At 48.3% G+C, this 23,415-nt stretch overlaps 1 protein-coding gene across 5 annotated transcripts in view; it reads right to left on the bottom strand.

The window, feature by feature from the left end:
- Window positions 1–19,332, bottom strand: part of LOC144170438 (acidic mammalian chitinase-like) — a 61,174-nt gene extending 41,842 nt beyond the window's left edge. For 3 of the 5 annotated variants that reach the window (XR_013322612.1, XR_013322613.1, XM_077700234.1), the window contains exons 1-5: window positions 19,065–19,332; window positions 10,836–11,121; window positions 9,780–9,906; window positions 5,349–5,473; window positions 3,164–3,293 (exon numbers count right to left, since the gene is read on the bottom strand). Coding sequence is in view for 3 of the 5 variants with exons in the window: in XM_077700234.1 (XP_077556360.1) it covers window positions 3,164–3,293; window positions 5,349–5,473; window positions 9,780–9,906; window positions 10,836–11,121; window positions 19,065–19,149 (753 nt within the window). In the remaining 2 variants the exon portion in view is untranslated. The remainder of the gene's footprint in view (window positions 1–3,163; window positions 3,294–5,348; window positions 5,474–9,779; window positions 9,907–10,835; window positions 11,122–19,064) is intronic. The other 2 variants (XM_077700233.1, XM_077700231.1) reach the window with 2 other exon arrangements.
- Between the last annotated feature and the right edge of the window lie 4,083 nt (window positions 19,333–23,415).

Here is a 23,415-nt window from a genome sequence, read left to right on the forward strand (position 1 = left end):
GAGAAGGGCGGATTTTTGAGGAGAGCAGCTAAGAGCGAGGTGCTCGATGTGGTGGAGAACTGTGTTGAGGCCAAGTTGCCGAGTTGTCTCGATATGGTAGTCGGAGCCGGAGTGCGCCCAGAGATTAATGTCATCTGCATAAAGCGCGCTGCGGAGAGTGGGAATGGTGAGGAGGGTGTGGGCAAGCGGTATGAGTGTTAGATTAAAAAGCATGGGGGATAGAACAGCACCTTGCGGGGTGCCTCTGTTTGGCATGGTGGAAGGAGCTGATTGTGTGTGTCCGAGGCGCATGGTGGCGGTGCGGGCAGAGAGGAAGTTGTAAACATAGTGGTAGAAATGGGTGCCTAAGTTGTGGCGTGATATGGCTTCTAAGATGATGTGGTGTGAGATGTTGTCGAAAGCCTTTTGGAGATCAAGGGAGAGGAGGGAAGTGTGATCGCGTTGGGATGGGTGAAGATGGAAGTCATGGTGTAGTTGAAGGAGAGCGTCTTGCCACACGGTGTTCCGTCGTAGGGGCTGTCGTCGCGCCGTAACCCAGAGGCTTCGAAAACCAAGCGGTTTATATAGTCATAAGCGTTCGAAACTCGTGAACCGCTGGCGCTTGTCATATATCTCCTCTCTGTTTAGCGCAAAGAAAAATGTAGGTGTACATTTGAGGCAAAACATAAGTAACTAACCGGCAGCGCCCGCGTTCATTTTGTTGGGAACGCTCGTTGGGGTGGTTTTTTAGGATAGGAAACGAAAAAAAAAGTGGCAGTGCAACGCCGGCACTGCGGGAGGAAAAGGAAGCACAAAAAGAACAGAACTCGCGCTGGCGTAGTTTCAGGCAGGGTGGCGCGCGAGGACTGCGAAGGCGGGAGATTTGAATTGCATGGGGTGTAGCAGTAAGCGGATAACGGCGCTACAGCCCATTAAGGCGAATCCATGCTCTGCACTTCCGACAGCTTTCACATTGAGTGGAACGGCTTTAATATTTTATGTTTCGTTACCAGCGCCTGGCCGGATCCGGCGCCATCTTTCCCTTTTCTGTCTGAGCGCGGGTTTGTTCTTTCTGTCTCGTACCGCGAAGGGCAACCTTGTTTGATAGGGAGAAGGCTGCACCTTGTCGACAGTAGCCTAGACATTTCTTCTTTGATCGACAATGTTGCCTATCTAAATCGATGGTTCCGGAAGGAAAGCGCTGACAGATAAATACTCGCCGTGCAAACTCCGCGGTATTCGGCTCGCCGACGATCGTCTGTGCACGTCACTTTGTCGGCTGCTTCTTCGGCACTTGTGTACTCTTTAAGGCCTTTGAGGAGCACAAGTTCATTCCAATAAACGTTACGTTCAACAAGAACCATTTCCCCTTCACTTGTTGTGGGACAATATGTATACACGACGAAAGGCCCACGAGTGTTATGGCGACAGCGGATGGTAATACACCTGCTGACTACACGGTAGCTGATGTTGCGTACTAATAATGTGATACCCCATCCGCGACTGATGTCCTGGTACTGTATGCATATATGGAAGCGGTGTATTTTCTAAGCACGTTTCCCCTCATAAAAAGGAACAAACAGAAAAGCTGACCATCTTGTTAGACAAATGCTATGACAACGAAAGGCACTGTAATCGTTATGGCTGACACTGCGAAGTCCATCTAAAGAAATGTAAAAAAAAAAAAAAAAGGCTCCAATCGACGCTGTGAAGGTGGTTGGACTGCGAAGCTGTGAAAGACACCCGCAACGATTACCCATGCGAAGTCACTTGAATTCGCACACGTGGCTCTACAGAGAGTGAAACCAGAGACGACCGAACGCAGCAGCGACGAAAAAAACAAAAAAAGAAAACGGAGAGGAGAGTCTGGCGAAGGACCCGCCGCGGTGGCTCAGTGGCCAAGGCGTTGCGCTGCTGAGCACGAGGTCGCGGGTGCGATTCCCGGCCGACCCACCGACCCACCGCTTTGCTCGTTGAGTGCACCGTCTGCCCCCCCGCCTCCTCCTGTGGCCGTAGCATAGTCGGTAAGACGGCGGGCTTTTGCTTCGTTACTGTATTCGGGTCTAGGTTCGATTCCTGTCGGCGCCAGTGATTTCTTTTATTTGTTCGCGGGAGTCTGTTGCCGACGGTCGTGACAGAACCCTTGGTTTGTAAAGGTACAAGGTTTCGCAGTAAAAAAAAAGACGTGGAGCTATCGCCACGTCGATGCCCTCAAACATGGTTAGGTTGGGCATTATCGGAATATCGTTCCATATTCTGCCCCCCCCCCTCCCGCCCCCTTTTTTTCTTGCAACACACGCAAGTAGCTTCATAGTTTGCTTTAAACCTCTCGCTGAAAAATACGCATGCTTCATTTTACTTCACGAACCTTAGTTTTCTTAATCTAAGTGCTTGATTACAACGGCGTCTATCCCACCTTACCCCCATTGTGCATTCTTGCGATATAACCACGAGTCACAGCTCCCTGTTTTCTGTAGAAAATGTTTCGTGTAAATGTCGGGACCCGGTAAATTTGGTGCAGGTGGACGGGAATGTTATCGAAGGCCTCAGTGTGGAACTCTGTACATTCACTGCAAAAATGTGCCAACGAAATGTCCAATTAGGTGTCTTCCGGGGTATTTTTTTCAGATAAAAATCAAAGCCAATTTCTTAGAGAAAGATGGTTAAAACGCGAAGCTTTCTCTCATGCAACTTGAGTCAAAGTCAAAGTCCAAAATCCAGACTACTTCGACCGTCTCGGAATGGTGCAATCGGATACATGGCGGCTTCATAACGCGGGGACCCGGGTTCGATTCCGACCACGGGAAGCGTTTTTTTCTGGACGCGGTTGAGGAACTTTGTGCACACTCGTTTTGTAAGTTGGCTTTCCTAGTGCGTTTCGGGCGTTGCGATTTGGATTTCGGACTTTGACTTTGGACTTTGAAGACATTGGTTTTCGACTAGCGAATGCTTCGTGTTTCAACAAGCTTTCACTTTAGCCACGATCATCATTATCGTCAGAGAAAGTTGGCTTTTCTGCAGTGCGTTTCGGGAAAACATCGCCATCAGTGAGGCATTAAACGCTCCGCTTTAACAAGCTAGCAACTGTCAAAGGACTGCACGCTGTTTGCACAATTAGGTAGCGGTTTTTCCGTACCTTACATAACAGAATTAGTGTATTAATAGTTATTTACTTGACACTCACCACGTGAAGAGTGGAGAAGATGCCTTCTTCCACCTTTCGTTTGAACAGGGGGCTGTTGTGACCGGTGAAGGGTAGGTAAGCCTTGAACATGTGATAGTCGTACGACATCAGGTTGATGAAGTCGGCGTACCTGCTCGCGAAAGAGAGCGAGAACAAAAACCAGATGTCTGCTTAAAAATTAAAATATATATATATCTGATCATTTCACTGCAAATGTCGTCGGAAGGCGATAGTCTTTCGCCGTGTGCCACGTAACTGCCTCGCTTCTTTCCCACTTCAACCTCTCATGCTCTTCTCCTCTTTCAATTCTCCAACGATAAACACAGAAGAGGCTTGCTAAAGTCAATTTAATTTTCCCGCCCTCCACTGCTCGCGCCATTTGTACTGGAACCTTTCGTTACTGTTGAACTTGGAACACTGTCACGAGGTCGAATATCGCGTGCCGTGTTTTTGTTATATATATATATATATATATATATATATATATATATATATATATATATATATATATATATATATATATATATATATATGCTACCTCTTATGCTACCTTGATGCCAAGGTAGCATAAGAGGGTTTTCCGCCAGTTACCCGCTTATGACAGGCTGTAGACGTTCGCGTCACGCCCCGGGGGTTGTAAAGAAGGTCCCCTTCTCCCCGTGTAGTCTAAGTGGCGCTGGCTACCACCCTGAAGCGTCAGATACAGTTATAGTAAATATAAATACCCCAGAAAGTGACGGAGAACACAGTCGCCCAGATAGCCGAATTGGTAAGGCATTCGAGATCTAATCGAAAGGCGTGGGTTCGGTCCCCACTCTGGGCGCGTGTTTTTCTTTCTTTCTTTCTCCTGTAATTAATAACAAAAAAAATAATGTAACGTCACTAACGATAAAAAATAGTCTAATCATTCCCCTATGCCTTCTTTGGCGTTGTAGACTGCCGGCATTTCTTTCTGTATATATATATATATATATATATATATATATATATATATATATATATATATATATATATATATATATATATATATATATATATATATATATATATATATATATATATATATATATATATATATATATATATATATATATATATATATATATATATATATATATATATATATATATATATATATATATATATACATATATACATATATATATATATATATACACATGATTATTCAAAGTGAGGGTCTCGTTGCAATGGTAAAACCAACAGTCAGGAGCGCCCAAGAGGGCATAGGGGAAGTATGGGACGAAAATTTTCGCTCCGAGTTAAGTCCTGAGGCGGAGCGCAAATACGCCTAGTGCGCGAAATTTCGGCGCACTGAATAATTACGCAGCTCCCCACTACGGCGCCAAACCGGGCGTTGTTTGGAGGAGTGAAGAACCGATTTGAACTTTTACTTAACTAATAATGGTAGGCGTGTCGTAAGGACGGAAGAAAATAAACTTTACTTTTCCAAACACCCTTAATTAGTTCAGACCGCTTTCTTGCGGAAGCTGTGGTTTTCTCGCTCTGGACATCAGAAATAGCTGTGTCGCTCCGCTAGGGTCAGCCAGCGTTGGCTCCCAGGAGTTTTGAAGAGTTCGGAACAAAAGCTAACAGGTTGCGCTAAGCTGCAAGATGATTTGATGATTGTGGGGTTTAACGCGCCGAAACTATACAGTTTATGAGGCGCGGCGTAGTGGAGGGCTCCGGAATAATTGTGACCACATGGGGATCTTTAACGTGCGCCGAAATCTCATACACACTGGCGTTTTTGCTTTTCGGCTCCATCAGAAAGGCGGGCGCCGCGGCCTGGAATCGAACCCGCGTCCTCGTGCTCAGCAGCACAACGCCTTAGCCACGTTAAGCTGAAAGAGAAGAAATGAAGTGTCGCCACCACGACGAGCCAATGATTCTTCAGAGGATGCACCCAGTGTCCAGCAAAATACCGGAAGTTCCGTGCTGTGCACAGCGAAAGGATGTGGTGCGCACATTCCTTCTGAACGTAGTTTTCGTCATAGCGAGCAAGAAATTCGGATCTGTATCTTGAAATGCGGACTTGAAGAACCTGGTATTGCGGTCACTGCACCCTATAGCCAACTGTTGCTTTCATGTACCCGAAACGTAATTAGACAACGCACGCAATAACTTTTCACGGTCGTGCATGTTAAGACAATGGAGCTTGGCTTACTTTGCGATCACGGCGGCGTCGTAGCCTTCAGTGATAAACGCTTCTGTCGGAGCCACAGCGACGGACAGAAGTAGCTGGCTCCGGTGGGTCACCCTCGACTCGTTCCGAAAGGCTCCGCGAGTTTCCTAGGCAGTGAATGTAACGTGGGTAATCGTTTCGTTTCTCAGCGTGGAATCATCGAATATGAAGTATTGCGCAGCTACATAATTCGACGACATGAGGGAATTCGAGAAATTTTAGCCGATTGGAATCACGAGGCGTCTTAGGCCTGGAAAATGTTGGCTCCCTGGGCGCACGGGAACAAATTACTAGATTCTTTAGCATATTATCTGATCTAATCCTGGACTCAAACGCTTTTTTCTTGGAACATCTTGATTTAGATTTCCCGAACAGTCGAGTATAAACGAAGCGACTTGTTTTAAAGGACCCTACAACACTGTTCTTGACTTTTTATATCATAAATGCTTTCTAAACGCACTCAAAAAACATGCTTGGAACTTATAATATCGGGTCACAAAGTACCCAAGCCGAAACTTACTTCCCTATGGACATCAGATAGCTTAGACACTTAACTACTCAAAATATTTTTTTTTTACTCTTTCAGAGCGATGCAGCGGCCATTGGCCGGATTCCTTTCCGTTGCAGCAATACACGTATTTGGTAACCGCTTTAAAAAAGTGCCACAATAGCAAAGCAAGAACGAAAGTCGCATCTGCTGCGATGAGCAAATCCCGCAGTGCGGCTGCGGGCTACCAATAAATAGATTTCGCAGTGCTTCCAGACGCAAAGGAAAGAGTGAAAGCGTTTATCGGCAGTGTTCCGGAGCCCCTTTAAGGCGGTTATGAAAACAGCGGTCAACACTGCTGCAGCCAGAATATTGTCACAGAGGAGATATAGTTGTAACCAACGCCGCCTGTATAATCATTGCGAAAATGGCCAAACAGCCACTCTCCTGCTGCTCTCTCCTACCCTTTCCGCTCCGTAGCCTTCCTGCGTGCTTTCATGTCCGCCAGCCCGCGCCGCTTCTCGGAAACTATACAAAATAGTTGAAAGTTTGTTTAGCATTCCCCAGGCGGCGCTCCTACACCTTTTCGTTTTTCACCATGCCCGTCTGTCTTGGTCTGTGTCGCGAAATTCATGTCCCTCCTTGACGGGTTTTCTTTCCGCTCGCCATTTTCGGGCCGAGAGGAGCCGTACCGCGTAGCGGAGGAATGTTCTCGCCGCCATTGTCGCACCCGGGTCGGCTGGCCATGTGTTTCGGGGAGAGAGTTGGGCGAGAGTGCCGCGGCCTACAGAAGGCTGCGCCCCGCGAATTCTTGGAAGACGCGCGGCCCGGTAGACGATGTGCGTGGTGCAGTGCGGGGTTTCCAGGGAGAATGGGCTGAGAACTGGTGGTGGCCGGACGTACGGCCGGGACGCGGCGTCGGCCTTGAGGGCTGTGCTGGGGAGGCCGAGCGACGACGGCGGTGAACTTCGGGCCCCCGAAGATTCCTCAAGGAGGCGACAGTGCGCGGACGGAGTTCACCCAAATTGCGTCGCTAATCAGCGGCGCCCCACCACAGACGACCGACAGCCTCCGTCACCCCGGCGAGACCATCAGCCGGACCGCAGCTAAGATGTTCTCCCCTTCTCCACCTGTCTTCGGACTCTTCCTATTCATCTTCTGTGTTGTATTTCCCTAAGCGGACTGCACGGGCTTATCCGCCTCCTTCAGTGCACCACGCGGTGTGTGTTTCTAGCGGGCCTATTGTTAGTAGTTGGGGGAAGCCTCCAACCCCGCCTATTGTATACTCTACTGTCCCCTTCATTTACTGTCGTCTTCTCCTCGGGCTCGTAACGGCGTGTACCTTTTCTTTCATTGTGATTAATGTAATTCGTGTCGGTGTCTTGGCAGCTCTGACCCCAACGGGGTGTCAACTGCAGTGTGTATTAACTCGTCAACCCTCCTGTCTGTTTGTTTCGAATTTCCTGTGAATGTGAAGTAAATGCCCGTTGTCTTGAAACTGTTTTCCCGTGCCCCGTCTCGTGCCTCACGCCAGCGGCCAATCAGGCGTGGACCTATCGCCGGTTAGCAGGTCCGAACCACATCCTTTATTCGTATCCAGGGGGGAGTTGTTTGTCGCTCCTCCCGTCCGAAGCATCGGCCACTAAATTACCTCGCTCAATTCTGTGACAGTCTGTCGCTGATAAAACCGCCTTCGCCACGGAGCAAAATCACTTGTGCTGCCGGGGGCTTATGCCGGCTTTGCGCGCTTATCTACTTGAATCACTGGCCCCGGAATTTTCTGAGTGGGGCATCCCCCTCTCCCCCCTCCGCATTTCTGTCTTGTCTTGTGCTCGCTGTTGGTACTCCACTTCGGTACGCACTTTTAAAATCTGTGACTCTACTGTAGAAGCGCCCGGACAGCCTGGCGGGAACCTCAGCTGCTTGTCCTTTTGTTTTCTGTAATCTTCTGAAATTTAAAAGCGCGTGATATTTTTGGAAAATAATGGTAGAAGTGAGCACTGGAACAAAAAATGTGAACGCAATTTTTTCTTCCCTAAACCCTCCAGAGAGAAAAATACCAGTAAAATAATGGCTGCGCCATCCGAAGATACCGTTTTTCTGTTCTCTATTAGTCTACCCGACAATTAATATGTTCTTACACTATTTTAGTTCCGCCTCCGTCACTTACCTTAGGAAAAATGCAGCAAGTATGAAGCGAGCGACACTTTGGAGGAGATCCCCAGTGTGCCTTAGAACTAGCGCCCCGTCACGGCTAAAATGTGAGCGAACCGACTCTTGAAATCCAACAGGCAAGCTGACAGACACACGTCGTAGAAGTGGGTGCAGCGTTCGCGACTCGCGGGCAGTGACGTAAGGCGAGATGTCCGCCGGGGCGCGCCATATAGCGTATGAGTGCCTGAACTAGGCGTCCTTACCCTTCCCATTGAAAAGCGCGCGACGCGTTTGGTAATGTTTATACAGGCGGCGTTGTTGTAACAAGTTCGACTAAACTTGATTTACTTCGGCTAGATATTCAGGAAAGAAGAAGAAAGTGTGGCGATGCTTTTAGTCATCGCCCAGAACTGGTCGAACGATATTACCTGTGATATCACCAGGGGGCGCTGCTAAATACCAACACAAATTTCACGAGATTGTACGCTCGCAAATAAAAAAAAAATTGGCCGCATATCTGCTTTCGTTCCAAATGTAAACGAAAGACGACAGATGACTGGCGCCCCTGGCAAGTAAGTGCCTCCCTTTTCTTTCTCGCTAACCGCTCATGCTGTTCCTGTCCCGTCTCGCTCCTACCAAGATAACCCGCTAGAGTGTTGGTCAAGTCAATTTAAATTTACCGTGTTCCACTGCTCCAAGTCGAATGCCTCGGTGCCAACGCTGCAGTACGGCCGAGACGCGCGTGAATCGAGGCACCCTATACTACAACGTTTATAGAACCACGTTGCCCTAATGCACGAGCGTTTCAGGCGGAATGTGGAACCTATGTAGTGGAACCTATCGTCGAGGTGGCCGTTCGATTTTTTTAAATGCCGCCAGGTAGAGCGGGAAACAGCACGTGACGTTTTCTGTAGTTGATGTAGTATTTTATTTGCTATAGCAAAAACCAAGCACCCGTGAATTTTTAAAGAGAACAGTGCAAATGTCGCTCATGTATTGATTTTCTGCCTTACATTTGCGTAATCTCTTGTTCTTGTTCAACGATATTGACAAGTCTGAACATTAACACCAGACTCAGGCTCTTAGATTTGGCTGTGAGTATATAAGAATATTGCGCAGTTACTGCACACTTGGCCGGGTGGCTGAATCGAGTCACAGACAGACAGACAGACAGGCAGGCAGACAGACAGACAGACAGACAGACAGACAGACAGACAGACCAAAATTTCCGCGTTTAAGTAGCCCAAGAAAGACTATCGTCTTTAATAAGTTTGTTTGAAGTACGAAATAAGTCTATTTTATATAGACAGTACCATTAAAAAGTGGCTACGGTGCAGCGAATTATGGAAGCGGGAACTTTAAAAACTAAGGACGGGGCGTCATCTCTCCGTGACCCTTGTAACATTGCGACCTGTACACACGCTGACCTTCATTCCGTCTTGATACGCACTGCAGTGCAATACCTTCTTTCTTCATTGCGAAACAATTTTACAAGGGATGATATGCTGTCGTACTGAAAGGCAGAAAATTTACCATCTGCTTTGATTAACGCGTTTCTATGCGTCGGTTGAAAATGTTCACCCTCAATTGAATCTACGCTCTCCTAAAATACAAAGCTATAAGGAGTAGGGAGTTCTGTGTTATAGTTTTTTAATCACCTTTTTTTCCGGCCGAGAAAAGAAGCGTGTTTTTATTTAAAAGGTTACCAGTAATATGAATTTGTAGGTGTGAATTTCATCAGTGAAATCCTGCTATAACACTGGTGAAGTTACCTTGAGAAAGAGGTCAAAGTTTTTTCTATCTTCAAAGGGCAGTGCGCCTTGTCCAGGAAATTCCCAGTCGATGTCCAGGCCGTCAAATCCATATTTGCGGAGCAGGGTTATGGACGATTCTATAAACCTGTTCAATATTGGAGACGCAAAAAAAAAAAAAAAAAAACGAATGCAGGTTACCACCAGCATGAGGTCAACGATCATAGCTATAATGTCTTGCTTTGACGCCATAAGGATTGATCTGACTTCGCCCCGAAGGGAATAGAGCGCGACGTCACGGATATTCCGTAGCGCTGGCACTGTTAATGGCTGCCGCAAAAAAGTGGCCACTGCAATAGGCGGCATCAGTAGGAAACGCCATCTGCTATTGAGAAGGTTCGGAAACTCTAGGCATTCAAGTCACTCAATGCCTTCTGTTTTTCAGCCGCCGCTATTTCGACGGCCATTGCAAGCAATGTCTCTGTATCCCTGTCACGTCACCCCGTGAATTAGGTCTAAGAGCATAGGTGTGTATGAAAGAGAGATGAAACATTGTAATGGCTGCCACTAGTGTTACTACCGGCTCTTTCATTGGCTTGTACTGGTCCGCAGCCACCATTACAGCGAAGATTTAATTTAGGAAATGTTTACTCTCTGTTGTTCCTCCTCTCTCTGACCCTGTGTTATAAATGTCTACACATAACTTGTGAGAAGTTTGAGGAGGTAAACGTGCTATTTTCTCTTTCGTCCTACGGCAATGGGTAAGGCAAGCTTAATGGCATGGTAAGCACGCAACAGAAGTAATAATTCGTAAGGCGCTGCAGTTGCGTGCACATACTTAATGAGCAGCAAAATTAGCATGGAAAATAATTGCGTGTCAATATTTCTGCGGATGATAACTATGAAAGTTTTGCAGGTGGGGAAATTATGTCTAATTTAGTTTCCGGAGACACTTAAGAAGCGAAGGCTCACATCCACCGCCACTCTCGTCGCTATCGTAAGAGCCGGCCGTCGCCTTCCGGCTTTGTAATGCCCAAATTTACCCATGCTCAGTAGGATGAGTGCAAGATGGCGTACGTTCGCCTTGTGCCGCTGTCACCAATCATGGCGCTGAAGTGTCCGGTGGAACCTTTGGCGCCCAGCGACAGCATCACCCTCAGGGCGGGGTTAGCCTGCTTGAGGGCCACCAGGCGGCCGCACTCTGTGATGTCCCCTGGCTGGGAAGGGGCCAGCGTGCCGTTGCTCAGCACCGCGAAGCCGCAGATGATATGCGTGCACAGCTCGGCATTCTGGCTCCCGAGGGCTACCGCGGAATGCAGCGTGTAGTAGCAGACGCGCCGCAGCGTTGCATTGCCGTCGAGCGCTGTAATGCAGAAAACAAAGTAAACATGGGTTCGTGCCCGAACAATCTTTGGCCAGTTTACATAAATTTCACAATGAAGGGTTGTTTGCAAGAAATGAGAGTTAGCGCGATTGAGACGAGGGCAACCACCCGCTGCAATGACTCAGTGGCTGAGGCGTTGTGCTGCTGAGCCCAAGGGCGCGGGTTCGACCCCGGTCGAGGCAGCGGTTTTTCTGACGGAGGCTAAAAACTAAAACGCCATGTGTCGAGATTTCGGTGCACATTAAAGATACACAGGTGGTCAAAATTAATCCGGAGTCCTCTCTAACGACGCGCCTCATGTCTCTGTTTGCGGGTGCAGCTGTGCAGCAGCCGTGACGTATGCAAACACGTTGTCGCCGAACAATCCTATCAGCTTACATATCTGTGGTTTGCTTGCTACACGGAAGGAGAGGATAGAGTTGGCCTTGCCGTAGTGATATCATCTTGTGTACTCAGCGCGCGTGGGTCGCATGATGGATGACCTCAGAGAATAAACATTGAGATATGTTGGCGTGTGGACATCACGTGGTTTTCACGGTCGCAAAGGAAGTATCTCCGCACACGCTTATGGCGCAACAATAAATACGTCCAAATGCGAGGATTTATTAAAGACGATAGTCTTTCTTGGGCTACTTCAACGGGAAAATTTTGGTCTGTATGTCTGTCTGTCTCTCACTCGATTCAGCCAGCCGGCCAAACTTAGCACATGCTGCGCAATAAGTGTATATACTCACAGCCAAATCTGAACGTCTAAGTGCAGTTTTAATGTTCATACTTGTCAACATTGTTGAACAAGAACATGACATTACGCAAATATAAGGCAGGTAATCAATACATGAGTAGTATTTGCAGTATTCCTTTAGTAAAAAATTACGTGTGCTTGCATTTTTCTGATAGCAAATAAAATACTACATCGATTGCAAAAAACTGTCGCCTGCTGTTTCCCGCGCTACCTGGCGAAATTAAAAAAAAAATCAAATGGCAACAGCAACGAAAGGCTCACCAGGTATAGGCTCCGCGTTCCGCTTGAAACGCTCGTAGAGTAGCGCAACGTGGTTCTATAAACGCTGTAGTCGGGTGTCTCGATTCACGCGCGTCTCAGCCGTACGGCAGCGTTGTCATCGAAACACAGGAACTTGGAGCAGTGGAACGCGGTAAATTTAAATGAGCTTGAGCAAACTTCTAGCGTGTTTACCTTGAGAGGAGCGAGACGGGAGAGGAACAGCATGAGAGGTTAGCGGGAAAGAGAGGGGAGGCATTTACTTGCCAGGGGCGTCAGTCGACTACCGTCTTGCGTCGACATTTGCAACGAATGGAGCAGATACGCGGGCAATTTTTCCTTTGGGTCGCTTTGTTTTGCCCTGAAGTAAGGCACCCTGTGTAAGTAGATGAAAGTGATTCCTCAACCCAGGCTATAAGCAGCTCGAATGTAGCACCGTATGCGCGGAGTTCCTGCAGTTCAGCGCGCGGTTGTATCTCGCTGCTCGAGTGCAGCACCGTAAACGCGCGGAATTTCTACACTCTAACGCGCGGTTATATCTCACGTCCACCCCACATTGGTATTGCATTTACATCAGCTTGGCGTTTCACGCAACTTGAACCTGGGGTTACTCTTACTGTGCATCACAGCGAAGTCTGTTCATAGTCCACAAGGGAAGCACATATTAACAGAAACTGCCCGGCTATATAGTGTAATGACAGGATGTTCTGCAAGGCGGTCAGCATTCGAAAACGTGCTATACCACTCATAATTTTGCACACTTGTTAGTCGGTAAATTAAATGACTCGCACCCAGATGCCCCGTAGACACAGCGTGAGGCAAGCTCGGGAAGGCTTATCCAACATCCGAGGTCTCTGACGTATATCCTACGATAAGCGTTACGATAGCGCTTATGATAACACGAAGAGCATGCCTTGGTTGAGACACAGTCGAGGATGTGTCAACAAAGGTGAACGTTGTTATCGAGCTTATTCCCACGCACGTTTTTTTCGTGTTCGAACCGGGGCTTAGGATAAGTTCGCTCAGTGACTCTAAAAATTTGACCCCTAGACCAGTGTTGCGGAGTTGCCATTCCGGAATCGAAATGACTCCGGATTCATTCCACCTTTTCGAGATGCCGGAATGGAATGGGAATGGAATGAGGACGACGCTTGGAGGAATGGAATGGGAATGGAATTAGGGTCGTTTTGCCCGGAATGGAATGGGAATGGAATGGTGATTTTCAGACGACGGTGTTACCATCGCTGGAGCCTTCTGGCTACTTAAGTAATCTGTGGCGACGACTGCGTTAGTATATCTCAAAGGGACCAGCGGCGACGAAAACGAGACCGCATACCCGGCATCTAAAGAAACTGAATCCGCGCAGCCGGCCTCAGCGCGCTTGAAAATGAACTTCGAGTCGCGCAAGTATAGTGCCTAGAAGTATATTTTAGGCACTATAGCGCAAGCGCGCATGGCCGGTGGCTCCGCTAGGTCGGCTCTTCGTGCTTCGGAAGGCTTTTTGAGGCATAGCTTCATCTTTACAACACTCCGTGGCTCCGTGGTGCCATTGAGACCGGCAGGCGCACTGTGGCCAGGCCAGTAGACGGGGAATAGCATCCAGAAGCAGAAGCCGCGGTGTTTCTCACCGCAAGCTGATGCTGCGAAATCCTGGAGCTAACAACACAAAGCGTTCGCGTGTGAAACATGAAACAGCGAGTCTGCTTGGCGTTCTCCGTCCACCCTCCGTACCCAGCGCGCAGTGAGTAGCATCGCAGCTTGCAAGTCGCATGTCGCGGGAATACGGGCCAAATTGTCGACCGTCTGTCCGTGTGTTGCAATGGGGCCCCAGGGCTTCAGCAAATCAAAATAAAGGCAGAAAAAAAAATTGTGGGTGATGAATTTCCGCGCCCGGCACCAGCCAATGTGAGCGTAAGAAGCGGGCTTCGGATATGTTACTGAGCTTTCTACCTCCAAGCTCTGGTAGTGGGCAGCTGGGATATACCATTACACTAGATATTTTTAGACAATGCATTGATTGATTGATCGATTGATTGCCAGGTTTAACGCTCTGACGCAACGCAGGCAATGAGGCGCGCCGTAGCGGAGGGCTCCGGATTAATTTTGACCACCTGGGGATCTTCAACGTGTTCCGAAATCTCGTACACACGCGTGCGTTTTTGCTTTTCGCCTGCACCAGAAAAGCGGCCACCGCGGCCAGGAATCGAACCTGCGTCCTCGTGCTATACGGCAATGCAGAACACACAGCTGCTGAAAGGCGTTTGTTTGCAATAGCTGCGGCTCCAATAGCGCCCCTATTTGCGAGTGCTTTGCCAGCTCTCAGCAGTGCGACACATTGGTTTGCTTCAGAGAGAGAGAGAGAGAGAAACTTTATTGCGTGTCCGGCAGAGTGAATTAGGCCGTGGGGGTCGGCCCCGATCCCGGGCGGGTCGAGCCCGTAATGGTTTGCGCCACCGCAGGTCCTTCCCGCTGTCGGGTCAGGGCTTCCTCCACCTGCCGGACGGCCTGGAGTTGTTTGTGTGTTGTAGTCTGAGGAGGTGATGGCTTCACGCACTTTTGGTGGCAATTCTTGTGCTTCAGAGTGTGTTTGTAAATCGTTGGGGATGTGCGCTGTCGTAGCGGGGGCAGTCTTGCAGATGATGCAATGGTCGGTGTTGTATAGCGTTGGGCAGATGTATCTGGCGAGCACGGGTGTCAGGATTGAGTCCGTCTGTAGCTGGCGGTATAGCACGCCTTCGCGGCGCGTTAGTTGCGGGTGTGGGGCAGGGAGTCGCTGCCTGTTGTGGCGGTACCATCTCAGGATGTCTCCGTACGTCTCCAGTGGTACTGGTTCGCTCTCTTCGGCTCGCAGTTGGCTGTTCCGATTGCGGTCCGAGTGTTGGCTGGTGTGCGTCGCGCGGTACGTAAGTCCTCGCGCTGCGCGGTCAGCCTCCTCGTTCCGGTTACGGATCCGCCTCTCCGGGTCGAGCGGTCCCACGTGTGCAGGATACCAACTGATAAAGATCGGGTGCTGGCGGGTTTGGCCCGTCCTGTGGAGGAAGCGGGCCGTACTGGTGCTTGTTGTGTTGTTCGCAAAGCGGAGGATCGCTGTTCGTGAGTCGCTGAGTATCGTTCTACATCGAGGGTCGGTCGCGGCGAGGGCGATCGCGAGCTCTTCTGCGTGATGCGAGTCCGTGGCCTTGAAGCTGCCGGCCGTGCGGATTGTTCCATCGGATGCTGCGATTGCGACTGCCGTGTAGTAGTTGGGCCGGGCGTGGTCTTCCGCCGCGTCGACGTAGTATGCGGTGTTATCCGCGGTGTCCGTGGAGGCTAGCGATCGGGCTCTAGCCAGCCGGCGTTCTGGATGGTGTTCCGGGTTCGTATTCTTGGGAAGTGGGCGGGTTCGGAGGAGTCTGAGCATGGGTTCGGATAGGGTGGTCGTGCCCTCGGCGGGCTGGTTGCGGGGCCTGATATTCACTTGTTGCAGGATGTGTCGTCCAGAGCGCGTGGTCGGCAGCCGGGCTATCTGGGACGTGTTTTGGGCGGAGCTTCAAAAGCAATGTGCGGCCCTCTCCTCCAGTCGTGCCAAACTTATTCATGGTTTGGTTGTTGTCCTTCTGTGCACGTGCCCTTTACGCCGGGGTAACATACCTGATTACTGAAGCCTTAGTCGTCGGCTTGAAAGTTGGAGCATCGCCACTATTTAGGTAGGAAGATCGCATTTCAAAATTTTGATCAGGTCCTCGTACGTATTGGTTCCGCTTTCATGGACACAAACTGCCTGACTAGACTTCTTTATTTTGACAGGGCTCCCGTCACGGTGTGGTTCGCTTCCTTTAAATGAGGGGTTCATAAATAATGTCCGGTTTTGAGCGCATTGGTCTGAGGTAGTTCAAGGACAATAAACAAGCGCAGTGGAGTTGAGCGTGGAAGTGGTCGCGACTTTCGTACGGTGATTGCAAGCAAGAACTGTGAACGGTGTTCTGTGCCGCTGCCCTCCCGTCTCTCGCGTTGGTACAGTAGCATTAGTGCTCAAGGCTGTAAATTCACTTGAAATCATTCAAGTAAGCACTTTGGAAGCGTGTACATGTGAGCAAGCTCCGCGCGACATGACTGTGAGTTATCCCCAGCAGCGTTGCGCTGTTGAGCACGAGGTCGCGGGTTCGATTCCCGGCCGCGGCGGCCGCTTTTCTGGTGGAGTCGAAAAGCAAGAACGCCCGTGTGTACGAGATTTCGGGGCACGTTAAAGATCCCCAGGTGGTCAAAATTAATACGGAGCCCTCCACTACGGCGCGCCTCATCGCCTGCGTTGCGTCGGCGCGTTAAGCCCTACAATCAATCAGTTATCCACAGCATACTAATTACGCTGGTATGACGGCACGCAATGCACATAGCTACACAGCACGCCAGAGATTGTGCAAAAAAACGGAAAAAGCGGACATCAACGTAACAGCTACTTCACCTCGCGTCCCGCAAGAACAAACCGTTGCTAACATGCGAATACTATAATAAGTAGTGGGATCCCTGTTCTTATTATGCAAAAAGGAGCAGTGTGACACTGCCCCTTTTTAAAGCTAAAGCTTTTTTAGTGGGGCAGATCGCACTCGGTCGCAAACCTTAATTCATTACCCTTTAGGCTGGTTGCGCGACCGAAAAGCTCTGACAAGGTCTCTGCACACACGGCGCGTGCGAGAAACCGGGGGCCACAGATTTCGTCTCTCTCTCGCTCTCGCTCAGAAACTGTGCTTGCATTGCGTCAAAATACTAACTTGAAAATCGCATAAACCAACGGTTCTAAATAAGACAGCACATGTGTCGATCATGAAGGAGTACAATAGTAATCCCTTATCTCATAAACCACGTAACGGTGTGCATTTAGATCGTTCGTAGCTGCGTTTACTTAGTGCGCGAAAAATCGTTGCATGGTGTTAGAGATTGGGTTGTCTGACTCGTTCAGGCCCGCAGGTCCCGGCTCGCCATGGTGTCGGACTAGAGACTCGAGATGACTGCTAACGAGGAAACTGTACAGGAGGTTTATTCTACATGATGACAGTCGAGACAGGAGAACAAGAATAACACGAATACAGTCGTTTAAATAGAGTTCGTATTCCCCAGATCCCTGGCTAGGGAATTTAACTTCACACAGGTTGTCCAATCAGGTGGGCAGTGGACGACACTTGATGTACCGCCCACGACATGAGGCGTGGCTGACGCACACGGACCACTCGGTCGATGGAAAGGGTGAATATCCACGTCATGGATCGTGTCTTGTGCCGGAGTTGCACCACTTTGCGCAAGTCTTCATTTTGGAGGCCCCGTGAGAACGGAATTTCAACTCGGCTCCCAGCACGTGAAGACGAGCGACTTCCTGCTCTCGCCGACGGTTGGAAACCGAAGAGCTTGGGCACTTGAATCTGCAGCTTCCTTTCGGTGGACCCCTCTTTCATACGTGTATGAAGGAAAGAAGTGGCCCGCAGCGTCCGGTGAACCGAGGATATAGAAGCCGCCACTTGAAACCGCCGCCGCCGCTGGCGCCAGGGTTTCTTGCCTCCTCGTGCCTCTGGGTGATTCATCCACGCACACTTTGCTCTAGGGCTTGCGAGGAATTCCTGTGTTGGCCGATCCTAACAATGGGTTCGTTCTTCGCTTGCGGTTTGGGTGTCTGATGATTTGACGATCGGTTGGACGCACTTTCAGAGAAAGTTGGACGCACTTTTAGCTTTCGCGCTTCTCTCTGCTTTCGTTAGGAAGGGGCGCTAATTTTTTGCATTGGGTATATGTTCTGCAAGAGATATGTAAACAACCTGCTACCACCTGTAAACTTCGGTGACAAGCGACACATTTTGCATACTTTTGCAGTATTCTACCCGTATGATAACATCAGATTCATGTTGCGTTCCTCTGCAACTCGATAGAGCACCTGAGGTAGTTTTTACGTTGAGGAATTAAAGGAATGGAATTGAACTTCCTGTCAATTCGAGGAATGGGAATGGGCTAACTTCTGTCATTCCGAGGAATTAAAAAGAATGGAATCAAGAAAAGTTCTAATTCCTCGGAATGGAATTGGAATGGAATGGGGACGCCCATTCCGCAACACTGCCCTAGACACTACAACTTCCGCGAAATCGGTTTTACTAGACAGCGGAGCACTTGCGGGTTCGCGAAATATTTAACCTTTCCCAAATAGTTTAGATGAAATGCGTTGTACTGAGTGAATGCTCTGAGCACGTTTAGCCCTGATAAGTGATGAGATGAGACGTTTGTTTAAAATAAAGTTCTGCAACAAATGCAATGCACCTACTCCCCCATGTGGCGATTGGTTGTACATCCCTTTTAAATTAGTACTGTTAAGGGGGCATTGCCTGTGATTCCCTCACCTACCCCCTTGTCCGGCCTTGTCTTGCACAGTCCCGTTATTCTTTTCAGGACGTCCCTGATACAATCATGACATTGACGATCTGAGAGCGTACGCCTTTGCGAAACCTCGAGGAAACTGAAGTTTATTCGCTTAATTACGCGCCTGGTAGCCATATTACTTTATAGTACGGGCCTTGAAACAATGTATTGCTGCTAACACGACCAACAATACCCGTGCTGTTGTGGTTAACTTAACTGCAACTTCGAAACATTCAACAGAGAATTATTATCCGTCTCCATGGCTAGAAAGAACATATAGTAGAAAAGGGGTAAAGCATAAAAAAAAAAACTGTCTAACACTCTGCAGTTTGCATTGCAAACTTTGTGGGTATTACAAACATGCACTATACTTCTCCCGATTCTGTTATTACCCCGCAATTTTGATCGTATTCACTTGAATCCTACAATGACCTTTCAAACAAGTAAACGAAGGGAAAGTTCGGACGTGGTAGGTCTAGTTACCTCGGTTGTGTCGATTTCCTGCAGAAGGAAACACGTATCGAGCGGATGCTAAAGACTGACTCACCGTTTGTACAAGACTCTGCGGATGATGTCCTCACGAGCAAGAAGCCGCAGACCAAGGCTGCGTGAGCGAGTTTGAGCAGTCCCATGTTAGCGCGTTCTCGTTGCGAAATGTAGGGTGGCGTTCAGAACACGCAGGCGTGTGCCGTAGGGCTTCCTCGAGCGCGTCAGCGGGCGTCCGTAACGGCCGGCTTCGTGTTTCTGGTCTGCTCTCCCGAGCCAGCGGCCCCGGGACAACACCGAGTCGTGAGGAAAGAGGGGGGCCGTCGGGCGATGCGGCCGGCAACGATAGCGAAGTATCGCGATACAAGCGACCCCCGGGAACCTTTGGCTTTTTGCTTGCGTCGGAGGTGTGGTCACCGCTACTGTGTGACGTCATGAGGGCGTTTTCGCAACCACGACTGCGCTTGGGCACGCTGCTTGGGTACGAGGGATATTGGTGCCGTCGTTGCTGGGAACGTTAGTGTTAAGCAACAGAGATAGATAGATAGATAGAGAGATATATAGGCACCGGACAGTGAAGTTTGCGCGCGACTGCAGCGTCATCTCTCGCCGCCGCTTAGCAACTCCGGGTCGGTGGATGTCGCGACCGGCCGTACAGCGCACGTAAAAACACGCGCGCTGCGTGCGGTTCGACGTTGTGTGGCGGAAGTTTTTTAAGAAACACAGTTATAATTGCAAGTTGCAGTGTCCGAAAGGATCAAAATGCTGCAGGAAAGAATTAGTGGCCACGCCGCTAGTGCTGCGTGAAGTACTGCCACAATCGCGGAAGGCAGCCTGCCATCGTTCTGTACAGGTTTCTCGGGCAGCGTCGCAAGAAATGAATTTTAGCAGTAAGAAAGCCGTGACATTTTTTGTCAGTGGAAGGAGTATTATGAGAACGATGACTGTTTATGCGCAGCGCAGACACGAAGGGCCGTAAAACTAAAATGTTTGCTTTCAGTGTTCCATACACATCGCGCGCTGCGATGAATCGCATGCCGTCGTAGTATTTGCATAACACAAGGTTATGCAAATGAGCAAATGAGTTATGCAAATGAGCAGTAACCTTTTTTTAGCGACATTCACAGCACCGAATGGATGCCAAAAGGCGGCACAAGAATATGTTCACAGCACTTCGCGGGTGATGCCAAAAGCAATGTCAAGACGGTCAGTACGCATCCCACTTACTGCCCTACTTTGTTTCCCGAAGTGTAGAGTTCGACCACGCATTCCAAGCGAGAGCGTGGAAAGCTATCAAATGCAAGGTTGCATTCACTCGCGCTGACTTCTTTAATGCGTTTTGCGTACTCTGAAAGTTGAGGTTGCAATTGTTTAAGCAGAGGGTGGGGAGGAGGAGGAAATACTTTTTTTGGAGAATTCTGAACGGCCTGAACAAACTGTATCACAATTAGCCGTTTATACGACTCTAACATTACACAGAAGATACAAGCCGAAACTAAACGAAATCTTCGTAAAGACAACCGCAGCTCCACAGCAGATTTACAACTGTGTGAACTGCGCTTCCCAAGTAGCACAGAACATTAGAATAACGTTATCTGGAAGTTGCGAAAGTTTAAATAACGTTAAATGTTACGAGGCAATGTTTATGTAACGTTTAAAAAAAAACATTCAATGTTTATGTTATGTTAGAAACGTTCTTTTTACGTTGAAAACAAACATGTATGTTAACGTTTTGTTCCCAACATTTATTTAACGTTTAGGAAACAACTTAAAACCAATGTTAGAAATACTAATGTTATTGCAATGCTCATGACTCAATATTAAAGTAATGTAAATATACAAACATTATAACAACGTTCAGGGCATGTTCAGGAAACAACTTATGACCAATGTTAGAAATGGTAACGTTATTACAATGCTCATACTCAACATTAAAGTAATGTAAATATACAAACATTATAATAACGTTCAGGACATGTTCAGGAAACAACTTATAACCAATGTTATAAATGGTAACGTTATTAAAATGCTCAGGACTCAACATTAAAATAATGTACAAATTGAAACATTATAATAACGTTCAGGGCATGTTCACGGCAGAACATTAGTGGGATGTAAAAATGTAAACATTATTATAATGTTAAGAAGTAACCGCAAAGCAATGTTCTAGGTAACATCTTTATTGCAACATTATTACAATGTTCAAGGCATAACGTTGAAGTAACTTTAGAAATTTAACGTTATTAAAATGCTCGAGGTAATACTGTCAGGTAACATAATAAATCTGAACATAAGCATAACATTTAAGTTACAACGGCAGGGTGATGTTATGTTCAAACTAATTGCACAATACAACTGGCTTTTACCAAAGTCTTCAGGAGTACAGGGGGTCAAAACAAGTCCTCCCCCCGAAATTTCTCGTGAGGGAAGTGGGGAGGGGGGTCATCTAGGACGGGTGATTCGCGCGAACGTGAATCGCACGCGCCAGATAACGCTTCCAGGCTCCAGCACGTACCGGTCGGTTCTTCTGGCTCCCTCTTCACCATTTTGACATATTAAAAGGGGGGGGGGGAGGATATTTCGGGTTATTTCCTTATTTCACATATATAGAACTTTGCATCTCGTGCCGTCGGCGTGTCGCCACCGATTCTGCTATCTTTGGCGTGTCTTCCGCGCCCAACTTCCAGCTCGTTTGAGCAGCTCTGGCGGCTCGGGCCAACAGTTCCTAATAGTAAAATAACCAGTCTTAAGCAGACAATCCGGTGGAAGCCGCATGCTCGTTCAATCAGTCACGTATATATTTTTTGTACCAAGGATCGGCACACCTAAGAGGCCACCTTTTTATCTTCTTTTCCGCGATCGACGCGTGCCTCTCTCAGCTTTTCGTTTTAATCTTTTCCGCAGCCTTCACGCAACCTCTGTTACCTCCCGTCACAGCTCCTAAAGCATGCGTTGTGCCATGGAAACTAGGTTCGATAAAGTATCACAAGTCTTAGTCGATGACTGGAGAGGCAATTAAGGAGGACAGATGTCTGTTTGGGCCCCTGACATTAGAAAGATCAAAGCTCTAGTCAATGTGCAGGGGTAGGCAGCTGTTTGAAATTGTTCCGAATGCGTAAATGTGCCGCGCTTCTTGTGTTCGAACCCCGTCCCCTTCCACCTCTTCAACTCGCGAGCCCTGGCGTGACATATGTTATGACCTGAAAGAAGGTCCCCGCTGGTTACATTGTTAAATTGGTTGAAAGAGTATGCACGATCACCTAACTATCTCGAATTAGGCTTGAAATAAAGAAAAAGGACGATCTAGGCGAATGAAAGCAACTGTCTGTTCTTAGCAGGCATCTTGACGAAGAGACAGAAAGGCAGTTTAGGGGGTCAGCTTTACGGGTGGGGGCGGAAAGGGAGGCTAACAAACACCCCCCCCCCCCCCCCCCCAGATATAAAATCCTGGCTACGCCAATTCTTTTAAAAATCGCAGCCACATTATATTTCAGTGCTTGACTGCATTTTGACGCCGCCGGAGATGTGCTGAGACAAATGTTGTAAGTGTGTATGCGTGCGTGTTTATTTTGTGTTATGAGCCCAGCCCAGCCCAGGACATGGGCAGGCCAACGTGTTGAGGAGGATAAATTACAGCGCCAATCGTGTCATCAGTTGTGGTTTTGGCCGCTGCGAGTCTGCGCGAAACATTTCTCAGGCAAGGCGACTTTCCCCTCAGTTGCCTTTTGTTCCCTCAGAGGAATAGCTCCGTCAACAACCGGTCCCATTTATGACCAGTCCTATTGTTGCCCACCGCCGCTCCCCTCGTTTTGCAAGGCGTGTATCATGCGGGTGCGCGCGGCGGGTGGGGGCTTGCTCCCCCTCTCAAGACCTGCAGGGGAAGTGTGTCAAAAGCCTGTTCTTGTGCCTTGTATTCCGGCGTGAGGCTGCCTGGTATTTTTCTTTTCGGTCATCTGCACCGAGCGCAAGAAAGAGCGACAGCACAGAGCAGCAGAAGGTGCTTTGCGTCATCGAGAAATACCCTTGTTGCCGGGAAACAACGATTTGCAAGTCAAATGCAGGTTACTTCAAATATACACGAAAGCACGCTTTTAACTATTTTCAGTAAGCATCATGAAGTTAAATTTATTTTAGGAATTGACTAGGAATGATTAGGAATGAATGACTAGGATGAATTAATTAATGAATGAAATAATGAATGAATGACTAGGAATGTATAGGAATAGAAAAAAATGAATAGGAATTGACAGTGTTATGTGTAATTTTTACATTCCTGTCACGTTTGCACCGCAAATTCTGCGTCATTGAAGCAGAAAACAAAAATGCGAGAGCTGCTTCTTATCAATGCGGCGATCGAATTAACACCCATTGGATGATTTGGTAGATCTGTAACGAACCCACACCTACAGTGA

Source organism: Haemaphysalis longicornis, unplaced genomic scaffold, assembly GCF_048455015.1.
Source record: "Haemaphysalis longicornis isolate Haplotype H1 unplaced genomic scaffold, Haemaphysalis longicornis Haplotype H1 scaffold_2, whole genome shotgun sequence".
Classification (NCBI taxonomy): Eukaryota; Metazoa; Arthropoda; class Arachnida; order Ixodida; family Ixodidae; genus Haemaphysalis; species Haemaphysalis longicornis.